Source organism: Salvelinus sp. IW2-2015, linkage group LG4q.2, assembly GCF_002910315.2.
Source record: "Salvelinus sp. IW2-2015 linkage group LG4q.2, ASM291031v2, whole genome shotgun sequence".
NCBI classification, from domain to species: Eukaryota; Metazoa; Chordata; class Actinopteri; order Salmoniformes; family Salmonidae; genus Salvelinus; species Salvelinus sp. IW2-2015.
In genome coordinates, this window is record NC_036843.1 from 1,213,673 (window position 1) to 1,233,082 (window position 19,410).

The 19,410-nt window shown below is 45.0% G+C and overlaps 1 protein-coding gene across 1 annotated transcript; it reads left to right on the forward strand.

The window, feature by feature from the left end:
- Positions 1-2,780: 2,780 nt before the first annotated feature.
- On the forward strand, positions 2,781-17,435 carry kif28 (kinesin family member 28). The gene is made up of 25 exons (XM_070443290.1): positions 2,781-2,834; positions 3,046-3,237; positions 4,864-5,067; positions 5,299-5,334; positions 5,453-5,572; positions 6,541-6,648; positions 7,057-7,211; positions 7,344-7,455; positions 7,873-7,940; positions 8,031-8,173; positions 8,344-8,465; positions 8,555-8,645; positions 8,819-8,879; positions 9,122-9,245; positions 10,203-10,365; positions 10,698-10,816; positions 11,565-11,672; positions 14,978-15,199; positions 15,282-15,352; positions 15,752-15,886; positions 16,007-16,173; positions 16,531-16,628; positions 16,784-16,919; positions 17,004-17,155; positions 17,277-17,435. The coding sequence occupies exons 1-25, from the start codon at positions 2,781-2,783 to the stop codon at positions 17,433-17,435; spliced, it is 3,120 nt and encodes a 1,039-aa protein (XP_070299391.1).
- The last annotated feature ends 1,975 nt before the right edge of the window (positions 17,436-19,410 follow it).

Sequence of the window (19,410 nt, forward strand, 5' to 3'; positions counted from 1 at the left end):
TTACACTTTAGTACATTTTGACTAGAATAAATATTTCTGACTCATCGATGCCACAGGCAGTTTTCAACTAGAGAATTCGTTTTTTTTCTTTTTCAGTTGCTCTTTAAGACGAGTTCATGTCTGTCCAATGTTCTGCTATTGCCAGTAAGCAGCAAGTACTAAAACTGGATCCTGGATGMCTAGAAACCTTGTGTACATCTAGTAGTCGGACACAAGTATTTGAATTGTCACACCAACCAGGTTTCCATCCAACCTTTTTATGCGAGTAAAGTACATGTTGGATAAAAATGTCATGACAGGSCTTGATGTAAAAAGAACATTTGTCGGTAAACTTTKCAAATGTGGAGAAAACAATACGCTAGACCAAGGTGGGATCTTTTTGTGTCATTAAAATGTATTATGCGAGAWATGTCMGAAGTGCTTTAATGRGCAAATATTGATTATAATAACCARACCAAATTAAACGGAGTCACGCACGCGATAACGTGTGGTCCAACTACAACTCGTCGGGAAAGCTTGCTGTTTATTAGGATACTAATGAAATAAACGCAAAACTTAATAGGATGGTAAAAGGGCAAGGTGATGAGCTTGATGCTCCTTTCCAAAAAATKTCGAGGTTCTTATTCTGGTGACGTGAAGATTGACGCTTGGCTGTCGTTTGAAAAATATACTTGCTCTTTTGTCCATAATCTCYTGTAGGGTATATATACTTGTATTTATTTTTCGGTACATGGGAATTTAACAGCWAAGGGTATTTTTATGTGCACTGCGTCATCACGCACATCGACCACAAGTCAATTTCATATAAACTTCTCTGGTGAGCAAATGCGCATGTTGATTTTATGCAGATTTTTGAATATTCGCCTGAAAATCTGTCACCAATTGGATGGAGACCTAGCTACTGACTCATGAATAATTAAGAACAAGGTCAGGTCGAGCTAAAGGTTTTACATGAGAGTAAAGGGGCCAATCATGAGTAGGAAATTGGTCGTAAATGCTGAGAATAGATACATTTTACTCCTACTTMTATGGGTAAAAACAAAAGCTATTCATAAAGCCTCTTTAGTCATAAGATTCCCACCTAGTTTACAGATATTTAGGAGACCTCATGAGCAGYGGCAGACTTAGTGATTTGGAAGTCCCGACCTCCTATTTTTTWATGGGTTTTATAGTTACGACAAATTTAACTGTAACAATGTATTACCGTGTAATGTGCCATGAACACAACCAGTCATTATGTTTTTTWWRRMYWTMMRKKRTRKAAAAYMWYGMTWKCRTRSSKKKWTTWWRCKAAAATAATTCCAGCATCCGAACAGAGCACCTGCCAACTTTCCTTCAATTCGCAAGTGGCTGAAAGCATCCGAGCGGGTGAAACATGATGCTGTCAGCCCCTCTGTCTTACTGTATGTAGCCTGAGTATGACATGCCATACTCTTTTTGTCCAGACAGCATCAGATACATGGTCTACGCATACATGTCCTCTGCCTTGATGACAATGGCAGTATTATCAGCAGTACTTGTATTTTTACTAATAGTCTAGACTTACTGTACATGTAACAGTATCTCTTGCGCTTTTGACAACGATTTCACATGAGGTCTATTTTACAATTATATGTCTAAATACTTATAACCACGAGGCTAATCAATAAACATGTTTTTCCTTTGATTATTTAATTACCTTCATCGTGTTATTTCATGTTATCCATTTGGAGTATAACATCACGTTGTTAAAAAATGTCTAAACTGGGAATGCCTATAAATTGGGCAAATGAAGAAATCTAGGGCACGGTTTCCCAAACTTTGGTAAAAAAATAATAATTCAATATTAGGCAATAATTAAGAGTAGGCAAATTAATTGATCGTGCCAGGTGAAAATTACATAACTTTTTACCATTACAACATTTGATTTATGTACAGTCACATTCACCGTGTTTGTCTGAAGCGTGTTACCCATAGAGTTCACAGCTGGCGATGCCTCATCGCGATTGGTTATTCCCCATCATTTGCAACAACGTCAATGAGCATCAAACTGTCATGATTACCAGCCAAGATAAACTTTTATGAATTGTTTATGCTCCTCGCTCAGATCTTGTCTGGGCAAGATGTCTTAACATCATCCTTTAACCTACTCTGAGCTGGGAGTTTCAAAACCGGTTTGAACAGGATTCCTAGGACCTTTTCTGGGATGATTTGTGTGATAGAATTATGCCATGGTGGTATAAGACYGATGGCTACTATATGTGGGCAGGGGGGTGTTAGTACTGGCTCATACGGTGACAAAAGTGAACTGTGAGTGTTCGTAATCTTCCTTTCTAAAGGTTTCTGTGTGTGTGTCTGTAGTCTCCCTTTCAAAAAAGGCTGTGTGTCTGTAGCCTTTATAAAAGGTGCGTAGCTTTCCTTTATAAAAGGCGCTGGGTCTGTGTATAATTCATACAGAGAGATGCAGAGMGAAAGTGATCACCTGGCTGCTCAGGTTACTTAGCTACTCGCCTGCGCTGCATCTCAATAGCCTGGAGTGGTCTCCTCTCCCCGTCTCCTCTCCTTCACCTGAAAATACAGACTTGATGAAAGCAACATGGATGATGGATTTCAGGACATCTATTTCACCTGTCTGGTTCTGAGCCAAAACATCAGTGCAGACGGAGGAGAGAAGACAATGACGAGGAAGCTGCTCTAGACTATTGAGCTGCAGCCCTGGTGCTGCTGTCAGTGGGTGCAGGGTGTCACCCAGCCTTTCCCTTACAGAAGCAGGGACGATCATGAGGGCTAAAGGAGCAGAGATGCCGGGGAAGGACTGTGTCAAAGTGGCCGTACGCGTCAGACCCTTCAACAAGGTCAGTTGTGGACAGATCTGGGATGTTTCTAGTTGTTTGTTCGGTTTAGTATTTCTCTCCTACTACTTTTTCTAGGACATGATCCATCATCAGACTGTGTCATGCTATCATGCCAATCTGCACTGTGTTTTGTGTACTATGTGGTCCTCCACCAATACTATACCTGCTGCACTGGTCCCCCACCCCCACGTCTCTCTCCTCCCGTGCCCAGAGAGAGAGGGACGCGGGCGGCCGCTGCATTATCTCTATGGCCTCCAGCACCATCACCATCCAGGACCCTCGGAACAGCCAGAGCCCACGCTCCTTCTGCTTTGACTATGCCTACTGGTCCCACAGCGGCTTCACCAGAGACTGCTCTGGCCTGTACGTACCTGAGGAGCCTGGAGGACGATATGCTGACCAGGTGAGGAGTTGGAGAAGAGGAGAGGAGAGGAGGAGAAGATACTTCTCTTGCCTGTACCTAGCTGAGGAGGATGATACATTGAGGAGGGCAGGGCAGTAACTCTGTCTATTCTCACTCAGGGCAGTAACTCTGTCTATTCTCCCTCAGGGTAGTAACTCTGTCTATTCTCCCTCAGGGCAGTAACTCTGTCTATTCTTCCTCAGGGCAGTAACTCTGTCTATTCTTCCTCAGGGCAGTAACTCTGTATATTCTCCCTCAGGGCAGTAACTCTGTCTATTCTCCCTCAGGGCAGTAACTCTGTCTATTCTCCCTCGGGGGCAGTAACTCTGTCTATTCTACCCTCACGGGCAGTAACTCTGTCTATTCTCCCTCGGGGCAGTAACTCTGTCTATTTCTCCAACAGGGCAGTAACTCTGTTATCTCCCTCGGGGCAGTAACTCTGTCTATTCTCCCTCGGGGCAGTAACTCTGTCTATTCTCCCTCTGGGCAGTAACTCTGTCTATTCTCCAACAGGGCAGTAACTCTGTCTATTCTCCCTCAGGGCAGTAACTCTGTCTATTCTCCCTCGGGGCAGTAACTCTGTCTATTCTCCCTCAGGGCAGTAACTCGTCTATCTTCCCTCAGGGCAGTAACTGTGTATATTCTCCCTCAGGGCAGTAACTCTGTATATTCTCCCTCAGGGCAGTAACTCTGTATATTCTCCCTCAGGGCAGTAACTCTGTATATTCTCCCTCAGGGCAGTAACACTCTCTGTCCCCTCAGGGTAGTAACTCTGTATATTCTCCCTCAGGGCATTAACACTCTCTGTCCCCTCAGGTGGTAACTCTGTATATTCTCTCAGGGCAGTAACACTCTCTGTCCCCTCAGGGTAGTAACTCTGTATATTCTCCCTCAGGGCAGTAACACTCTCTGTCCCCTCAGGGTAGTAACTCTGTATATTCTCCCTCAGGGCAGTAACACTCTCTGTCCCCTCAGGGTAGTAACTCTGTATATCTCCCTCAGGGCAGTAACACTCTCTGTATCCTCAGGGTAGTAACTCTGTATATTCTCCCTCAGGGCAGTAACTCTGTATATTCTCCCTCAGGGCAGTAACACTCTCTGTCCCCTCAGGGTATAACTCTGTATATTCTCCCTCAGGGCAGTAACACTCTCTGTCCCCTCAGGGTAGTAACTCGGTAATTCTCCCTCAGGGCAGTAACACTCTCTGTCCCCTCAGGGTAGTAAACTCTGTATATTCTCCCTCAGCGAGCAGTAACACTCTCTGTCCCCTCAGGGTAGTAACTCTGTATATTCTCCCTCAGGGCAGTAACACTCTCTGTATCCTCAGGGTAGTAACTCTGTATATTCTCCCTCAGGTTTAGTAACTCTGTATATTCTCCCTCAGGGCAGTAACACTCTCTGTCCCCTAGGGTAGTAACTCTGTATATTCTCCCTCAGGGCAGTAACACTCTCTGTATCCTCAGGTAGTAACTCTGTATAATCTCCCTCAGGTTAGTAAACTCTGTATATTCTCCCTCGGGCCAGTAACACTCTCCTGTCCCCTCAGGGCAGTAACACTCTCTGTCCCCTCAGGGTAGTAACTCTGTATATTCTCCCTCAGGGCAGTAACACTCTCTGTCCCCTCAGGGTAGTGTGTTCCAGGACCTGGGGGAGGGGATCCTGGAGAATGCCCTTCAAGGTTATAACGCCACCCTGCTAGCCTACGGGCAGACTGGCTCAGGGAAGAGCTACTCCATGGTCGGGTACGGACCCAACAAGGGCCTGGTGCCCACCCTCTGTGACAAACTGTTTCAGGCCATCAGGGCCAACCAGGACAGCCGACAGTGCCAGGTGTGTAGGTCTGAAATATGACTTTTTTAAATCTATAAAACAAATAAGAAATAAACTAAAAAATAAGCATTGTTTTGTTACGTTGACAGCTCACAAATAGACAAACTGTACCAAAAGGCAACCACAACACAGGACAATTACACAAACAAAACAAGAAGACAATAACTAATATCACAGCCAGAAATCATTTTTGATTTTTATCATTTTCAATGGGCTCCTCTGTTCCCCAAGGTCTTTTTCAGCATGTTGGAAATCTACAATGAACAGGTAAGTCTGGGCTTGTCTCTGTCATGCCTGTTGAAAACTCTTGAGTATTTGACATGTACAGTTCACAGCTGATCTGTCCAGGTTTTGACCCCAAGCCCTTGCCCCTCTCCTCCTCCAGGTGGTTGACCTGTTGTCACGGGGGTCTCGGTCTCCGGGGGGACTGCGTGTCCGAGAGGAGCAGCAGAGAGGCTTCTATGTGGAGGGGCTTCGCAGGGTCCCCTGTGACAGTGCCCCACAGGTGCAACATGTCATTATTATCTCTACATACAGGGAAACAATACAATGACTATGAGGTCGACGTGCAGACTGTCAGCTTTACTTTTGAGGTGATTTCGTCCATATTGGGTGAACCGTTTAGAAATTACAGCACTTTTTGTACATAGTCCCCCCATTTTAGGGGACCAAAAGTATTGGGAGAAATTCACATATATTATGGGTTTTAAAATAGTAAAAAGTTAAGTATTTGGTCTCATATTCGTAGCACGCATTCATAGACTACATCATGCTTGTGTCGCTACAAAAATGAGTGAGAAAGTTAGATGCACAATTATCATATCCTCGCAATAATGCTAACCTCCCCTGTCCCTGTAATGGTGAGAGGTTAGCATGTCTTGGGGGTACTATATTTGTGCGTCTGTAACTTTCTCACTCATCATTATTCACAATTATTTCAGGATTATCCGTTATCGTAGTGGCATCCACATTAATGTGGAAGTGTTTAGGGACATATTCTATTCTTATTTACAATAAAAGTGACTCCAAAATGACACACTAAATTATTTACCATTAATTTCTATAGGGCACAAAATGATCTGAAACTCACCAAAGCAAACAGCAAGTGCATCCAACAAATTTGTGGAGTCAAAAGCTTGATGTAGTCATTGTGTGCTAGGAATATGGGACCAAATACTTCACTTTTTACTACTCTCTAACATAGCAGTCTAACATATGTGAATTTGTCCCAAAACTTTTGGTCCTGTAAAATGGGGGACTATGTACAAAAAGTGCTGTAATTTCTAAACAGTTCACCCGATACGGATGAAAATACCCTAAAATTAAAGCTTTAAACTCATAGTCATTGTATAAGTTCAATGTCACAGTCCCAATACTTTTGGAGCTCACTGTATATGTATCAATATTATTATTATTATTATTTTAATCTAATTGATTAATTGATATATATATATATATATATATATATTGTAGGTGGAGCAGCTGATGGAGCAGGGGACGAGGATGCGTACCACGGCCACCACACACATGAACGCCAACAGCAGCCGCTCACACATGCTCATCATCCTCCAGCTCAAACAGGTAAGTCACATTGCCCAGTCAACCCCTAGCCCCTAATCCCTAAACACTTCTGCTCTGAGAGGATTAGATAAGTATGGAAAAAGCTTGACCTTGCCATTGGATAAGCCAGAATGTACTTTTTCCTTGTTGGATACATCTGTCCAATCCTTTCAGATCAGTGGAGGCTGCTGAGGGGAGGACGGCTCATAATAATGTCCGGAACAGAGCAAATGGAAAAGCATCAGTCCACTCATTCCGCTCCAGCCATTACCACGAGCTCGTCCTCCCCAATTAAGGTGCCACCAACCTCCTGTGCTTCAGATGTACACAGGTGCCAAGGGGGGTAGGGGCGAGAGGGGTTGATTTGGGTGTTAGATATGGCCCTTGGTGTTCTTATTGTATCTCTGACCCTCTCCTGTCCCTCTGCAGATCTTCTCTGAGGAGAGCATCACCAAGCAGTCTAACATCAACCTGGTGGACCTGGCGGGCAGCGAGAGACAGCGGGTGTCAGGCTCCGAGGCCGACCGGCTCAAAGAGGGCACAGCCATCAACCTCAGCCTCACCACCCTGGGCAACGTCATCAGGTCAGGGAGAGATCTGCCCTCCACGCCAACACGTCACCAAAAACTCTTTCTATATTCATATATTTTACCCAGCACTGCTTTTTGTATTCCTACTTGTCTCATCTCCTCTCCTTCCTCCTCCTCTCCCTGCAGTGCCCTTGCTGACGTAGCGGTAGGGAAGAAAGTAGTCCATATCCCATATAGAGACTCTGTCCTCACCAAGCTGCTGCAGTCTGCCCTGGGGGGGAACAGCCGTACTGTCATGGTAACCATTTGTCTACACCCTTAGGAAAAAAAGATGCTATCTAGAACCTAAACAGGTTCTTCAGCTGTCCCCATAGGAGAACCCATTGGAGAAGCCTTATTGGTTCCAGGTAGAACCGTTTTGGTTACAGGTAAAAACCCTTTCCACAGAGGGTTCTTAATGGAACCCGAAAAGGTTCTACTTGGAACCAAAATGGTTCTCCTATGGGGACAACCGTAACCCTTTTGGAACCCTTTTTTCTAAGAGTGTAGCATGCACCTCTTAACATCTAAAGATATGATTCATATCCTATGATTAGCTTTTTTTGGGGGGGGGGCAAAAATGTGTTAATATTATGGTTGGGTAAACTCACAAAAAGTGAGTCGGTCTTGAGCTCTCTTACCATAGCCTGTCATAACTAAATACCAGAATGCTCAGATTGCAGCTCTGAGTCCAGCTGATATCTGCTATGAAGAGTCTATCTCAACCCTGCGATATGCTGAAAGGTACAGTAGGCCCAGCATTCCTTCTTTGTTAGAAAACTCTTAGTATTTGACATATACAGTACAGTTCACAGATGCCCCCCCCCCCCTTAGGGCAAAGCGTATTCAGAACCGTGCGGTGGTGAACGAGAGTCCCACGGAGCGCCTGGTGAAGGAGCTGAAGGCTGAGAACGCCAGGCTCCTGCAGAGACTCAGCCGCCTGGGACAGGAGGGACGCAGGGCAGAGGACGAAACCAGTAGGAGATGGAGGGAGGGAGGGAGGGAAGGAGGGAGGGCAGATGAGGAAACCAGTAGGGTGGAGATGGAGATAGGGGGGAGGGATGTCGAAGGCAGCATAGTTGGGACTTGGAGCGAGTGTTAGTATACTAATATGTAGCTGTATTTATGTTGTTGTTGCTGTGTCCAGAGGAGCTGCGTCGGCTGTTGACCCATAACGAGCTGCAGATCAGAGCCATCCAGACGCTCTGGGAACAACATCTACAGGAGGCCTTGAAGGACTGGGAGCAGCAGTATGCGACTATCACACAGGTACGCGTGCACACGGACACACGCACGCCCCTCATATCTCCCCCTTCCTCACGCCACCTTCTCTCTCCATGTCTCTCTCTCTTTCTCAGGAGCGGAGGATGATGCAGATGCATCCGTACATCCTGAACATCAACGAGGATACTCAGCTGTCCGGGGTGGTCAAGCTCTTCATCCAGGAGGGTGAGTCTCTCCTCTGCCCCAGACTACAGCTTTACGATCGAATGAACATACACACACTCAATCAAGACTTTGGGAATTGTGTGTGTGTGTGTGTGTGTGTGTGTGTGTGTGTGTGTGTGTGTGTGTGTGTGTGTGTGTGTGTGTGTGTGTGTGTGTGTGTGTGTGTTTTATAGGTGAGTGGGATATAGGGCTCTCTGACTCTTCACCCAGGTCCATCTCAATCAGGGGCCTAGGGTGAGTATGACACACACACAAAAAATATTTTGAAAACTTGCAAATTGGCTTTGAATTCATCACACTTTTTTATCAAGCACAAAACCTGAATAAATTCGGACTGCGTTTCAGACAGGTGCTGCTTTGTTTGGTTCATTTATGACATCAATAAAAGGGACAGTCTGGGAATGGTACATACATTTTATAAATAGTTACAAAAAAATAAAATAAAGGTCACCAATAAACCCTTTTTACCTCCTCAGGATCCAGGAGCATCACGCTGTGTTCATTAACGTCCAGCGTAGGGTGTACCTGACCCCACTGGCGGGGTCAAATGTCATTGTCAACGGAACACCCATCTCCCAGAAGACCGAGCTGCAGCACTTGGTTCGTCTCCATGGAATCAAACTATTTCTGCCATTTTGAAACAGGTGGAACTATAGGACACATACTCAGCGTAGTTCAGACATTAGTCGCATCATGGTCAAAACTGATGAGCACGAACAAGGCACGAGTTTTTCATATGGGCTTAATAAGAGGTAAGGGTAAAGGTTAGGGGTTAAAATAACATTTACGGTGCAATCGGAAAGTATTCAGACCCCTTGACCTTTTCCACAATTTGTGGATTCAATTGTTTTTTCCCCCCTGATCAATCTACACACAATACCCCATAATAACAAAGCAACAATTTAAATATCACATTTACAAATGTTTTGGTATCCTTCCCCAGATCTGTGCCTTGACACAATCCTGTCTCGGAGCTATACGGACAATTCCTTCGACCTCATGGCTTGGTTTTTGCTCTGACATTAACTGTCAACTGTGTCACCTTATATAGACAGGTGTGTGCCTTTCCAAATCATGTCCAATCAATTGAATTTACCACAGGTGGACTCCAATCAAGTTGTAGAAACATCTCATGGATGATCAATGGAAACAGGATGCACCTGAGCTCAATTTCGAGTCTCATAGCAAAGGGTCTGAATACTTATGTAAAAATATATTTTTTAAATGTATTTTTAATGAATTAGCAAAAACAATTGCAAACCTGTTTTCGCTCTGTCATTATGGGGTGTTGTGTGTAAAAAAAGTATTTAATACATTTTAGAATAAGGCTGTAACTTAACAAAATGTGGAAAAAGTCAAGGGGTCTGAATACTTTTCGAATGCACTGTATGGCTAGTAATAATCACTATAGTTAGTCTCCCATCTTCTCTAGCATGACCAGATTGTGATGACCACCACTGCCCCTATCCTATGCACTATGCCCTCGGAAGTGGACAATGGTTTAAGTCCTTGAGTCCTACCCTCATATCAACCCGTCCTCTGCCCCCTCGCCTCTAGGACCGACTCATCCTGGGTTCTAACAGCACCTACCTGTTCATTGGCTACCCATCTGAGAGGGGCGGGGATGACTGGAGTCGCTATGACTATGACTACTTCCAGTCTGAACTGGCAGCCGCTGAGGGCATCAACCTCCACTCACTGTGTGAGGAGAAGACACAGGGTAGGAGAGAGAGAGATGGAGGGAGGGAGAGAGAGAGAGTGAATGAGAGAGAGAGAGTGAGAGAAAGAGAGAGCGAGAGGAAGGGAGTGTGGGTGGATGTGGGTGTGCATGCATGTGACAGAGGTAAAAAGAGAGAGAAAGGGTAGAATAATCCATTTTAGAGAGCAAACGCGTGTGTAAGAGAGTGGCAGAGAGAAACGGGGAGAAGTATCAGTCTCGTAGAGAGAGAGAGCTACTGTGCGAGACAGAAAGAGAGAGATTACCTAGATATTAGTGTCTCACACAGAAATTGATGATGTGTGTATCTCCGCTCTCTCTGTCTCCCCCTGTAGGTGACTCCAGTGCAGTCCCCAGTCAGACTGACCCTAGTCTCCTGGCTGTTTTCTATGACTACATCAAACTGATGCCCATGGTGGCTGAGGCCAACCAGATGAGCCAGGAGCTACACAAGGTGACAGATAAACACAATATTATACCTTTAAAGGAATACTTCCTGATTTTGTCAATGTAGCCCTTTATCTACTTCCCCAGGGTCAGATGAGCTCATAGATACCATTTGTATGTCAGTGCAGTATGAAGGAAGTCGCTAATTGCTTACTAGCGTTACTTAGTATTTGCTCGGGAAACTACCTCTAACTTCCTTCATACTGGACGCAGAGACTTCAAAATGGTATCCATGAGTTAATCTGACTCTGGGGAAGTAGATTGACCAAATCCCGAAGTATCACTTTAATACTGATGGGTTTGACATTCTGTTTTATAATTCCCCATCATGCATGGTTTACATGTTAATGCGGCAACATTTTCATCCTGAGATTTGCATCATTAGATCATAAGGTAGAGATTTGCATCATTAGATCATAAGGTAGAGATTTACATCATTAGATCATAAGGTAGAGATTTGCTTCATTAGATCATAAGGTAGAGATTTGCATCATTAGATCATAAGGTAGAGATTTGCATCATTAGATCATAAGGTAGAGATTTGCATCATTAGATCACAACATCCCCCATCATTCTCAACATCCCTAAAACCAAGGTCCCTTTACTTGTGTTTGTGAGAAAATATGTAATGTTTAGATCACAATGAATTATATAGTGTTATTTCCCTGGATTTCAGTTTGTGTTGACTACTGGACGTAATCTGAGTAACGCTAAACCATTACATGAATCATCTAATCATCTAATTATGTGTCCAGGGGGTGGAATTTAAACTGGAGATTAAGAACCTGGCGTTATCAGACTCTAAAGGTCATGACTTGGAGAAGGAGATCGCTGTCAGAGTGACATCACTGGAAAACAAACAGGTGGGGAGACCATGCTGTCAATCACACCTCCTGAATATTGTCTTACTAATGACTTTAATATCTCTACATGGAACATAACTTGACCCATTTAGCTATGAACACTATCAACCCCTAAGTTACTGCAAGGTCCACTTGTGGTTTTCTTCCAAAGCCATATTTGATTATAATCTCTATATACAGTCGTGGCCAAAAGTTTTGAGAATGACACAAATATTAATTTTCACAAAGTCTGCTGCCTCAGTTTGTATGATGGTAATTTTCATATACTCCAGAATGTTATGAAGAGTGATCATATGAATTGCAATTAGTTGCAAAGTCCCTCTTTGCCATGCAAATTAACTGAATCCCCAAAAAACATTTCCACTGCATTTCAGCCCTGCCACAAAAGGACCAGCTGACATCATGTCAGTGATTCTCTCGTTAACACAGGTGTGAGTGTTGACGAGGACAAGGCTGGAGATCACTCTGTCATGCTGATTGAGTTCGAATAACAGACTGGAAGCTTCAAAAGGAGGGTGGTGCTTGGAATCATTCTTCCTCTGTCAACCACGGTTACCTGCAAGGAAACACGTGCCGTCATCATTGTTTTGCACAAAAAGGGCTTCACAGGCAAGGATATTGCTGCCAGTAAGATTGCACCTAAATCAACCATTTATCGGATCATCAAAAACTTCTAGGAGAGTGGTTCAATTGTTGTGAAGAAGGCTTCAGGCCGCCCAAGAAAGTCCAGCAAGCTCCAAGACCGTCTCCTAAAGTTGATTCAGCTGCGGGATCGGGGCACCACCAGTACAGAGCATGCTCAGGAATGGCAGCAGGCAGGTGTGAGTGCATCTGCACGCACAGTGAGGAGAAGACTTTTGGAGGATGGCCTGGTGTCAAGAAGGGCAGCAAAGAAGCCACTTCTCTCCAGGAAAAACATCAGGGACAGACTGATATTCTGCAAAAGGTACAGGGATTGGACTGCTGAGGACTSGGGTAAAGTCATTTTCTCTGYTGAATCCCCTTTCCGATTGTTTGGGGCATCCGGAAAAAAGCTTGTCCYGAGAAGACAAGGTGAGCGCTACCATCAGTCCTGTGTCATGCCAACAGTAATGCATCCTGAGACCATTAATGTGTGGGTTTGTTTCTCAGCCAAGGGAGTGGGCTCACTCACAATTTTGAGAACACAGCCATGAATAAAGAATGGTACCAACACAATTTCTCCCAACCATCCAGGAACAGTTTGGTGACGAACAATGCCTTWTCCAGCATGATGGAGCACCTTGCCATAAGGCAAAAGTGATAACTAAGTGGCTCGGGGAACAAAACATCGATATTTTGGGTCCATGGCCAGGAAACTCCCCAGACCTTAATCCCATTGAGAARTTGTGGTCAATCCTCAAGAGGACAAACAAAAACCCACAAATTCTGACAAAGTCCAAGCATTGATTATGCAAGAATGGGCTGCCATCAGTCAGGATGTGGCCCAGAAGTTAATTGACAGCATGCCAGGGCGTATTGCAGAGGTCTTGAAAAAGAAGGGTCAACACTGCAAATATTGACTCTTTGCATCAACTTCATGTAATTGTCATTAAAAGCCTTTGACACTTATGAAATGCTTGCYGTTATACTTCAGTATTCCATAGTAACATCTGACAAAAATATCTAAAGACACTAAAGCAGCAAACTTTGTGAAAATTAATATTTGTGTCATTCTCAAAACTTTTGGCCACGACTGTTCAGTGGCTTGCGAAAGTATTCACCCCCTTTGGGATTTTTCCTATTTTGTTGCCTTACAACCTGAAATTAAAATAGATTTTTTMGGGGGTTTGTATCATTTGATTTACACAACATGCCTACCACTTTGAAGATGCAAAATATTTTTTGTGAAACAAACAAGAAATAAGACAAAAAACAGAAAACTTTAGCGTGCATAACTATTCACCCCTCCAAAGTCAATACTTTGTAGAYCCACCTTTTGCAGCAATTACAGGTGCAAGTCTCTTGGGGTATGTKTCTATAAGCTTGGCACATCTAGCCACTGGGATTTTTGCCCATTCTTCAAGGCAAAACTGCTCCAGTTCAGCAGTATGCTTAGGGTCATTYTCCTGCTGGAAGGTGAACCTRCGTCCCAGTCTCAATCTCTGGAAGACTGAAACAGGTTTCCCTCAAGAATTTCCCTGTATGTAGAGCCATCCATCATTTCTTCAATTCTGACCAGTTTCCCAGTCCCTGCCGATGAAAAACATCCCCACAGCATGATGCTGCCACCACCATGCTACACTGTCGGGATGGTGTTCTCGGGTGATGAGAGGTGTTGGGTTTGCGCCAGACATAGCGTTTTCCTTGATGGCCAAAAAGCTCAATTTTAGTCTCATCTGACCAGAGTACCTTCTTCCATATGTTTGGGGAGTCTCCCACATTCCTTTTGGTGAACACCATACGTGTTTGCTTATTTTTGTCTTTTAAGCAATGACWATTTTTCTGGCCACTCTTCCATAAAGCCCAGCTCTGTGGAGTGTACGGCTTAAAGTGGTCCTATGGACAGATACTCCAATCTCTGCTGTGGAGCTTTGCAGCTCCTTCAGGGGTATCTTTGGTCCCTTTGTTGCCTCTCTGATTAATGCCCTCCTTGCCTGGTCCATGAGTTTTGGTGGGTGGCCCTCTCTTGGCAYGTTTGTTGTGGTGCCATATTCTTTCAATTTTTTTATAATGGATTTAATGGTGCTCCGTGGGATGTTCAAAGTTTCAGATATTTTTTTATAACCCAATCCTGATCTGTACTTCTCCACAACTTTGTCCTTGACCTGTTTGGAGAGCTCCTTGGTGTTCATGGTGCCGCTTGCTTGGTGGTGCCGCTTGCTTAGTGGTGTTGCAGACTCTGGAGCCTTTCAGAACAGGTGTGTATATATACTGAGATCATGTGACAGATCATGTGACACTTAGATTGCACACAGGTGGACTTTATTTAACAAATGATGTGACTTCTGAAGGTAATTGGTTGCACCAMATCTTATTTAGAGGCTTCATAGCAAAGGGGGTGAATACATATGCATGTCCCACTTTTCCGTGAATTTTTTTAAACAAGTTATTTTTTTTCATTTCACCTTACCACTTTGGACTATTTTGTGTATGTCCATTACATGYAATCCAGATAAAAATCCATTTAAATTACAGGTTGTAATGCAACAAAATAGGAAAAACGCCAAGGGGGATGAATACTTTTGCAAGGCACTGTATAGTGTATGTAGGATCCGTGTTGCTGCATAGAGCTGAGTTAAGTGTCAGGTGTGTGTGTAACTCAGGTGAGTGTCCTCTCCCCACAGGTGTGGCTCTGGTCCAAGGCCAAGTTTGTGAACCGCAAGTTCCTGATGGAGGAGTTGTATCAGCAGCACCATACMGAGCGGAAGGGAGAGGGGGCGGCCAGGGCGCCCATGCCCAGAGACAGAGACCCTTTTTGGGATCCGCTGGAGCCCCTGCTCTTGGGCAGCGCCCACCTCTGGCTGCAGTCTCTGGCTTTCCGTATCGCACTGGAGGAACAGCTGGAGGTAGTGTGTGTGTTTGTGTTTGTGTGTGTGTGTTTGTGTGTGTGCACGCGTCGTTCAATCTCATCCCTCTCTGTGTTTACAGGTATTGGGGTCAGAGGGCACTGAGGAGGCCATACTGCAGGCTCAGCTTCTACCATGCAGCCCCACAGGACTGTGGGTAACATTACATTACAGAAGAATGGGAGGCAGACACTTTACTGGGTTGTGTTCAGTACGGACAMAGAAAACGTTTTGAACCTGAACTTGTCCAATTAGAACTCAGATCTTAATTTTTATTTTGCTATGTTGTGCCCTAATGAACACAACCCAGATTTAAATAATTGCAGTCTAGAATAACGTGAAGAAGAACATGAATGGTTGACTAGTTGAATCAGGGGTGTTAGATACTTTATGTAGCCAGTGGCCATATGTATCAAGCATTTCAGAGTGCTGATCCAGGATCAGGTCCCTGTCCATGTAATGTTATTCATCGTGATCTAAAAGGCAAAACTGATCCTAAAACAGCACTCTGAGAGGTTTGATACATATGGCCCCTGGCCCTCCTGTGTCCAGGACTCTGGGAGAGGATGACATCCTGATCGACCCCTCTGAGCTACTGGGGAAACGGCTGGACTTCCAGCTGGTCCTGGATCAGTGCTGTGGCCTGCGCTGGGTCCAACAGGCCAGGAACAGAGGCGTTCAGATAGGGTGAGTGGGCTAGAGGTTTGGGGGTGGTATTTGTTCTTTAGTATTAATAAGTATTTGTTCTTAATTGACTTGCCTTGAGAAATGAAGGTTAAATAACTGACGTCACCTTTCCCCTGCCAGGTTCAGGATGTTCGACAGTGCCCAGCCCCTCTACACTCCGGCCGTGTGGCACAATGTCAACCCCCTGCTGGACCAGCGGGTCCACTTCACCTCTCTGCACACCTCCCAAGGCCTGCTAGAACACCTTCAGACCAGCGCCCTGGTGCTGGAGCTCTGGGGCCTACAGGGTAAGTAAGCCTGGGACTTGCCTACAAACCTGAGCCCAGTAAGGGTAAGCCTGGGACTTGCCGACTTGGAACTCGTACTGTATTCATACTGTATGCATGTGTAAAGGACGTCATGCTGCTTGCTTGGCGAGTACCCCTTTCTCCTGATTCGGCTCATACCGATGATTGAACGCAGGACCTCTGCCTCGCAATCACACTTGACTGCCATCCTGAAGCATCTCACCCAGCCACGCCCATGAAAAGCTAGCMATGCCGCAGCGCAAGTYGAGACACTTCAGGCTGAGGAGTGAGTTTCACAGATCCCATCTGCCACACGTACACGCACACCTGAATAACGCTTGATACTTTCCTGTCCAGAGGGATGTAGAGACTTGGTGTCGTCTCTGGAGGGAGTGAGGATGACTCCAGAGGGATGCTTCATCATCGACCACGCTGGCGCAACTGAGACAGCTACTGTGAGTCTACATCAGACATCTGTACACCACTCAGAGGTTTAGAATGTGTCATATTTGTAGGACAGGCTTATAGATTTACATGAGACCTCAAAGGGTTAAATAGTATGTGTATCCACTATAGTGTGTGTGTGTGTGTGTGTGTGTGTGTGTTGCAGACAGTGGACCCTGGCTCAGAGCTGAGCTGCTCTCTGAGGGCTCTACAGCAGGATGTAGAGGAGCTGAGGAACACTAACGCTGCACTGAAGACAGAGAACAACACACTGAGGGATCAGCTCAATACAACTAGGACCGGTCAGACATGCACTAAACAACTGAACTGTTCTCTCACTCTCTCTCACTCACTCACTCACTCTCTCACTCACTCTCTCTGTGTAGGAGCAGAGTGGGGACGTGGTCGGTCAGAGAGGCGGGGCAGCAGTCTGCGGCCCAGCTGTGATGCAGAGTTCGCCCGCGCCCTGAAGGTCTTCTACCACAGCATGACCTCTGTCAGGGTTCAACTTCAGCGCCTGCGCAGGCACAGGCCCAGTGTATGTATCAATCAGTCAATGAATCAATCTACTTACCTTCTTATTGACTGACTGATCTAGAATCGCTGCTGTTTGTGTGTGTGTGTGTGTGTGTGTGTGTGTGTGTGTGTGTGTGTTCCAGGAGGAGTCAGATCTCTTGGGTCTCAGGCTGTTTGTGGATGAGCAGGGTGGTCTGCTGCGTGATTTCTCAGAGCTGCTGGAGCAGAGCGTCTCCTGTCTCAAACAGGATGTGGCCGCCATTGTACGACGCAAACGGGAACGCTCAGGAATCTGGTCCTGACCCCCATCCTCGTCTAGTCCTGAACGGAACAACTGGAACTCCCCCATCAAACTAATGTAATGCCCAATTGACCCCTGGACACAACCTCTATGGCCAGGGCACTTCATGTAGATATGAAAGGATCTGATAGGTAAAAACGTGCTGTACTTCCACCTTGCTGAATGATTGGCTGGGTGGGAGTTTCAACATATTGCTTTCATATTTTCATTCCCTTCAGATTTACACAAGTGCCGAGGAAAAGGGTCAGTTAGGTTTTTGATCCTGTGTTTTATCGTCAACAAGTTGGGATTATATATTGGACTCCCGTAAACGCTAATGCTAACAATACTAATGTAGTGCAACTAGTGTTTGTGTGTTTACACTCCATTACATCTTGACTTTGCTGTATTACCAGAAATAGAGTTGTTTCACTGCAGAGGTCAACTCTGACAATTCTGGGCCCGTATTCATGAAGTGTCTCAGAGTGCTGATCTAGAATCAGGTCCCCTGTCTATATAATTATGATTTTTTATTTTATTTCACCTTTATTTAACCAGGTAGGCTAGCTGAGAACAAGTTCTCATTTGCAACTGCGACCTGTCCAAGATAAAGCATAGCAGTTCGACACATACAACAACACAGAGTTACACATGGAATAAACAAACATACAGTCAATAATACAGTAGAAAAATCTATATACAGCATGTGCAAATAAGGTAGGATAAGAGAGGTAAGGCAATAAATAGTCCATGGTGGCGAAGTAATTACAATATAGCAATTAAACACTGGAATGGTAGAATGTGCAGAAGATGAATGTGCAAGTAGAGATACTGGAGTGCAAAGGAGCAAGATAAATACAGTATGGGGATGAGGTAGTTGGATGGGCTATTTACAGATGAGCTATGTACATGTGCAGTGATCTGTGAGCTGCTCTGACAGCTGGTGCTTAAAGCTAGTGAGGGAGGTAAGAGTCTCCAGTTTTAGTGATTTTTGCAGTTCCTTCCAGTCATTGGCAGCAGAGAACTGGAAGGAGAGGCGGCCAAAGGAAGAATTAGCTTTGGGGGTGACCAGTGAGATATACCTGCTGGAGCGCGTGCTACGGGTGGGTGCTGCTATGGTGACCAGTGAGCTGAGATAAGGCGGGGCTTTTGTGGGTTTTGCGACGAGTATGAAGCGAGGGCCAGCCATCGAGAGCGTACAGGTCCCAGTGGTGGGTAGTGTATATGGGGCTTTGGTGACAAAACGGATGGCACTGTGATAGACTGCATCCAATTTGTTGAGTAGAGTGTTGGAGCCTATTTTATAAATGACAACGCCGAAGTCGAGGATCGGTAGGATGGTCAGTTTTTCGAGGGTATGTTTGGCAGCATGAGTGAAGGATGCTTTGTTTGCGAAATAGGAAGCCAATTCTAGATTTAATTTTGGACTGGAGATGTTTAATGTGAGTCTGGAAGGAGAGTTTACAGTCTAGGTATTTGTAGTTGTCCACATATTCTAAGTCAGACCCGTCCAGAGTAGTGATGCTGGATGGGCGGGCAGGTGCGGGCAGCGATCAGTTGAAGAGCATGCATTTGGTTTTACTTGCATTTAAGAGCAGTTGGAGAGTTGTATGGCATTGAAGCTCATCTAGAGGTTAGTTAACACAGTGTCCAAAGAAGGGCCAGAGGTATACAGAATGTTGTCGTCTGCATAGAGGTGGATCAAAGAATCACTAGCAGCAAGAACAACATCATTGATGTATACAGAGAAGAGAMTCGGCCCGAGGATTGATCCCTGTGGCACCCCCATAGAGACTGCCAGAGGTCCGGACAACAGGCCCTCAGAGTTCAGTGTGCCAAATCGATCTGAGAAGTAGTTGGTGAACCAGGCGAGGCAATCTTTTGAGAAACCAAGGCTGTTGAGTCTGCCAATAAGAATGTTGTGATTGACAGAGTCGAAAGCCTTAGCCAGGTCAATGAATACGGCTGCACAGTAATGTCTCTTATCGATGGCTGTT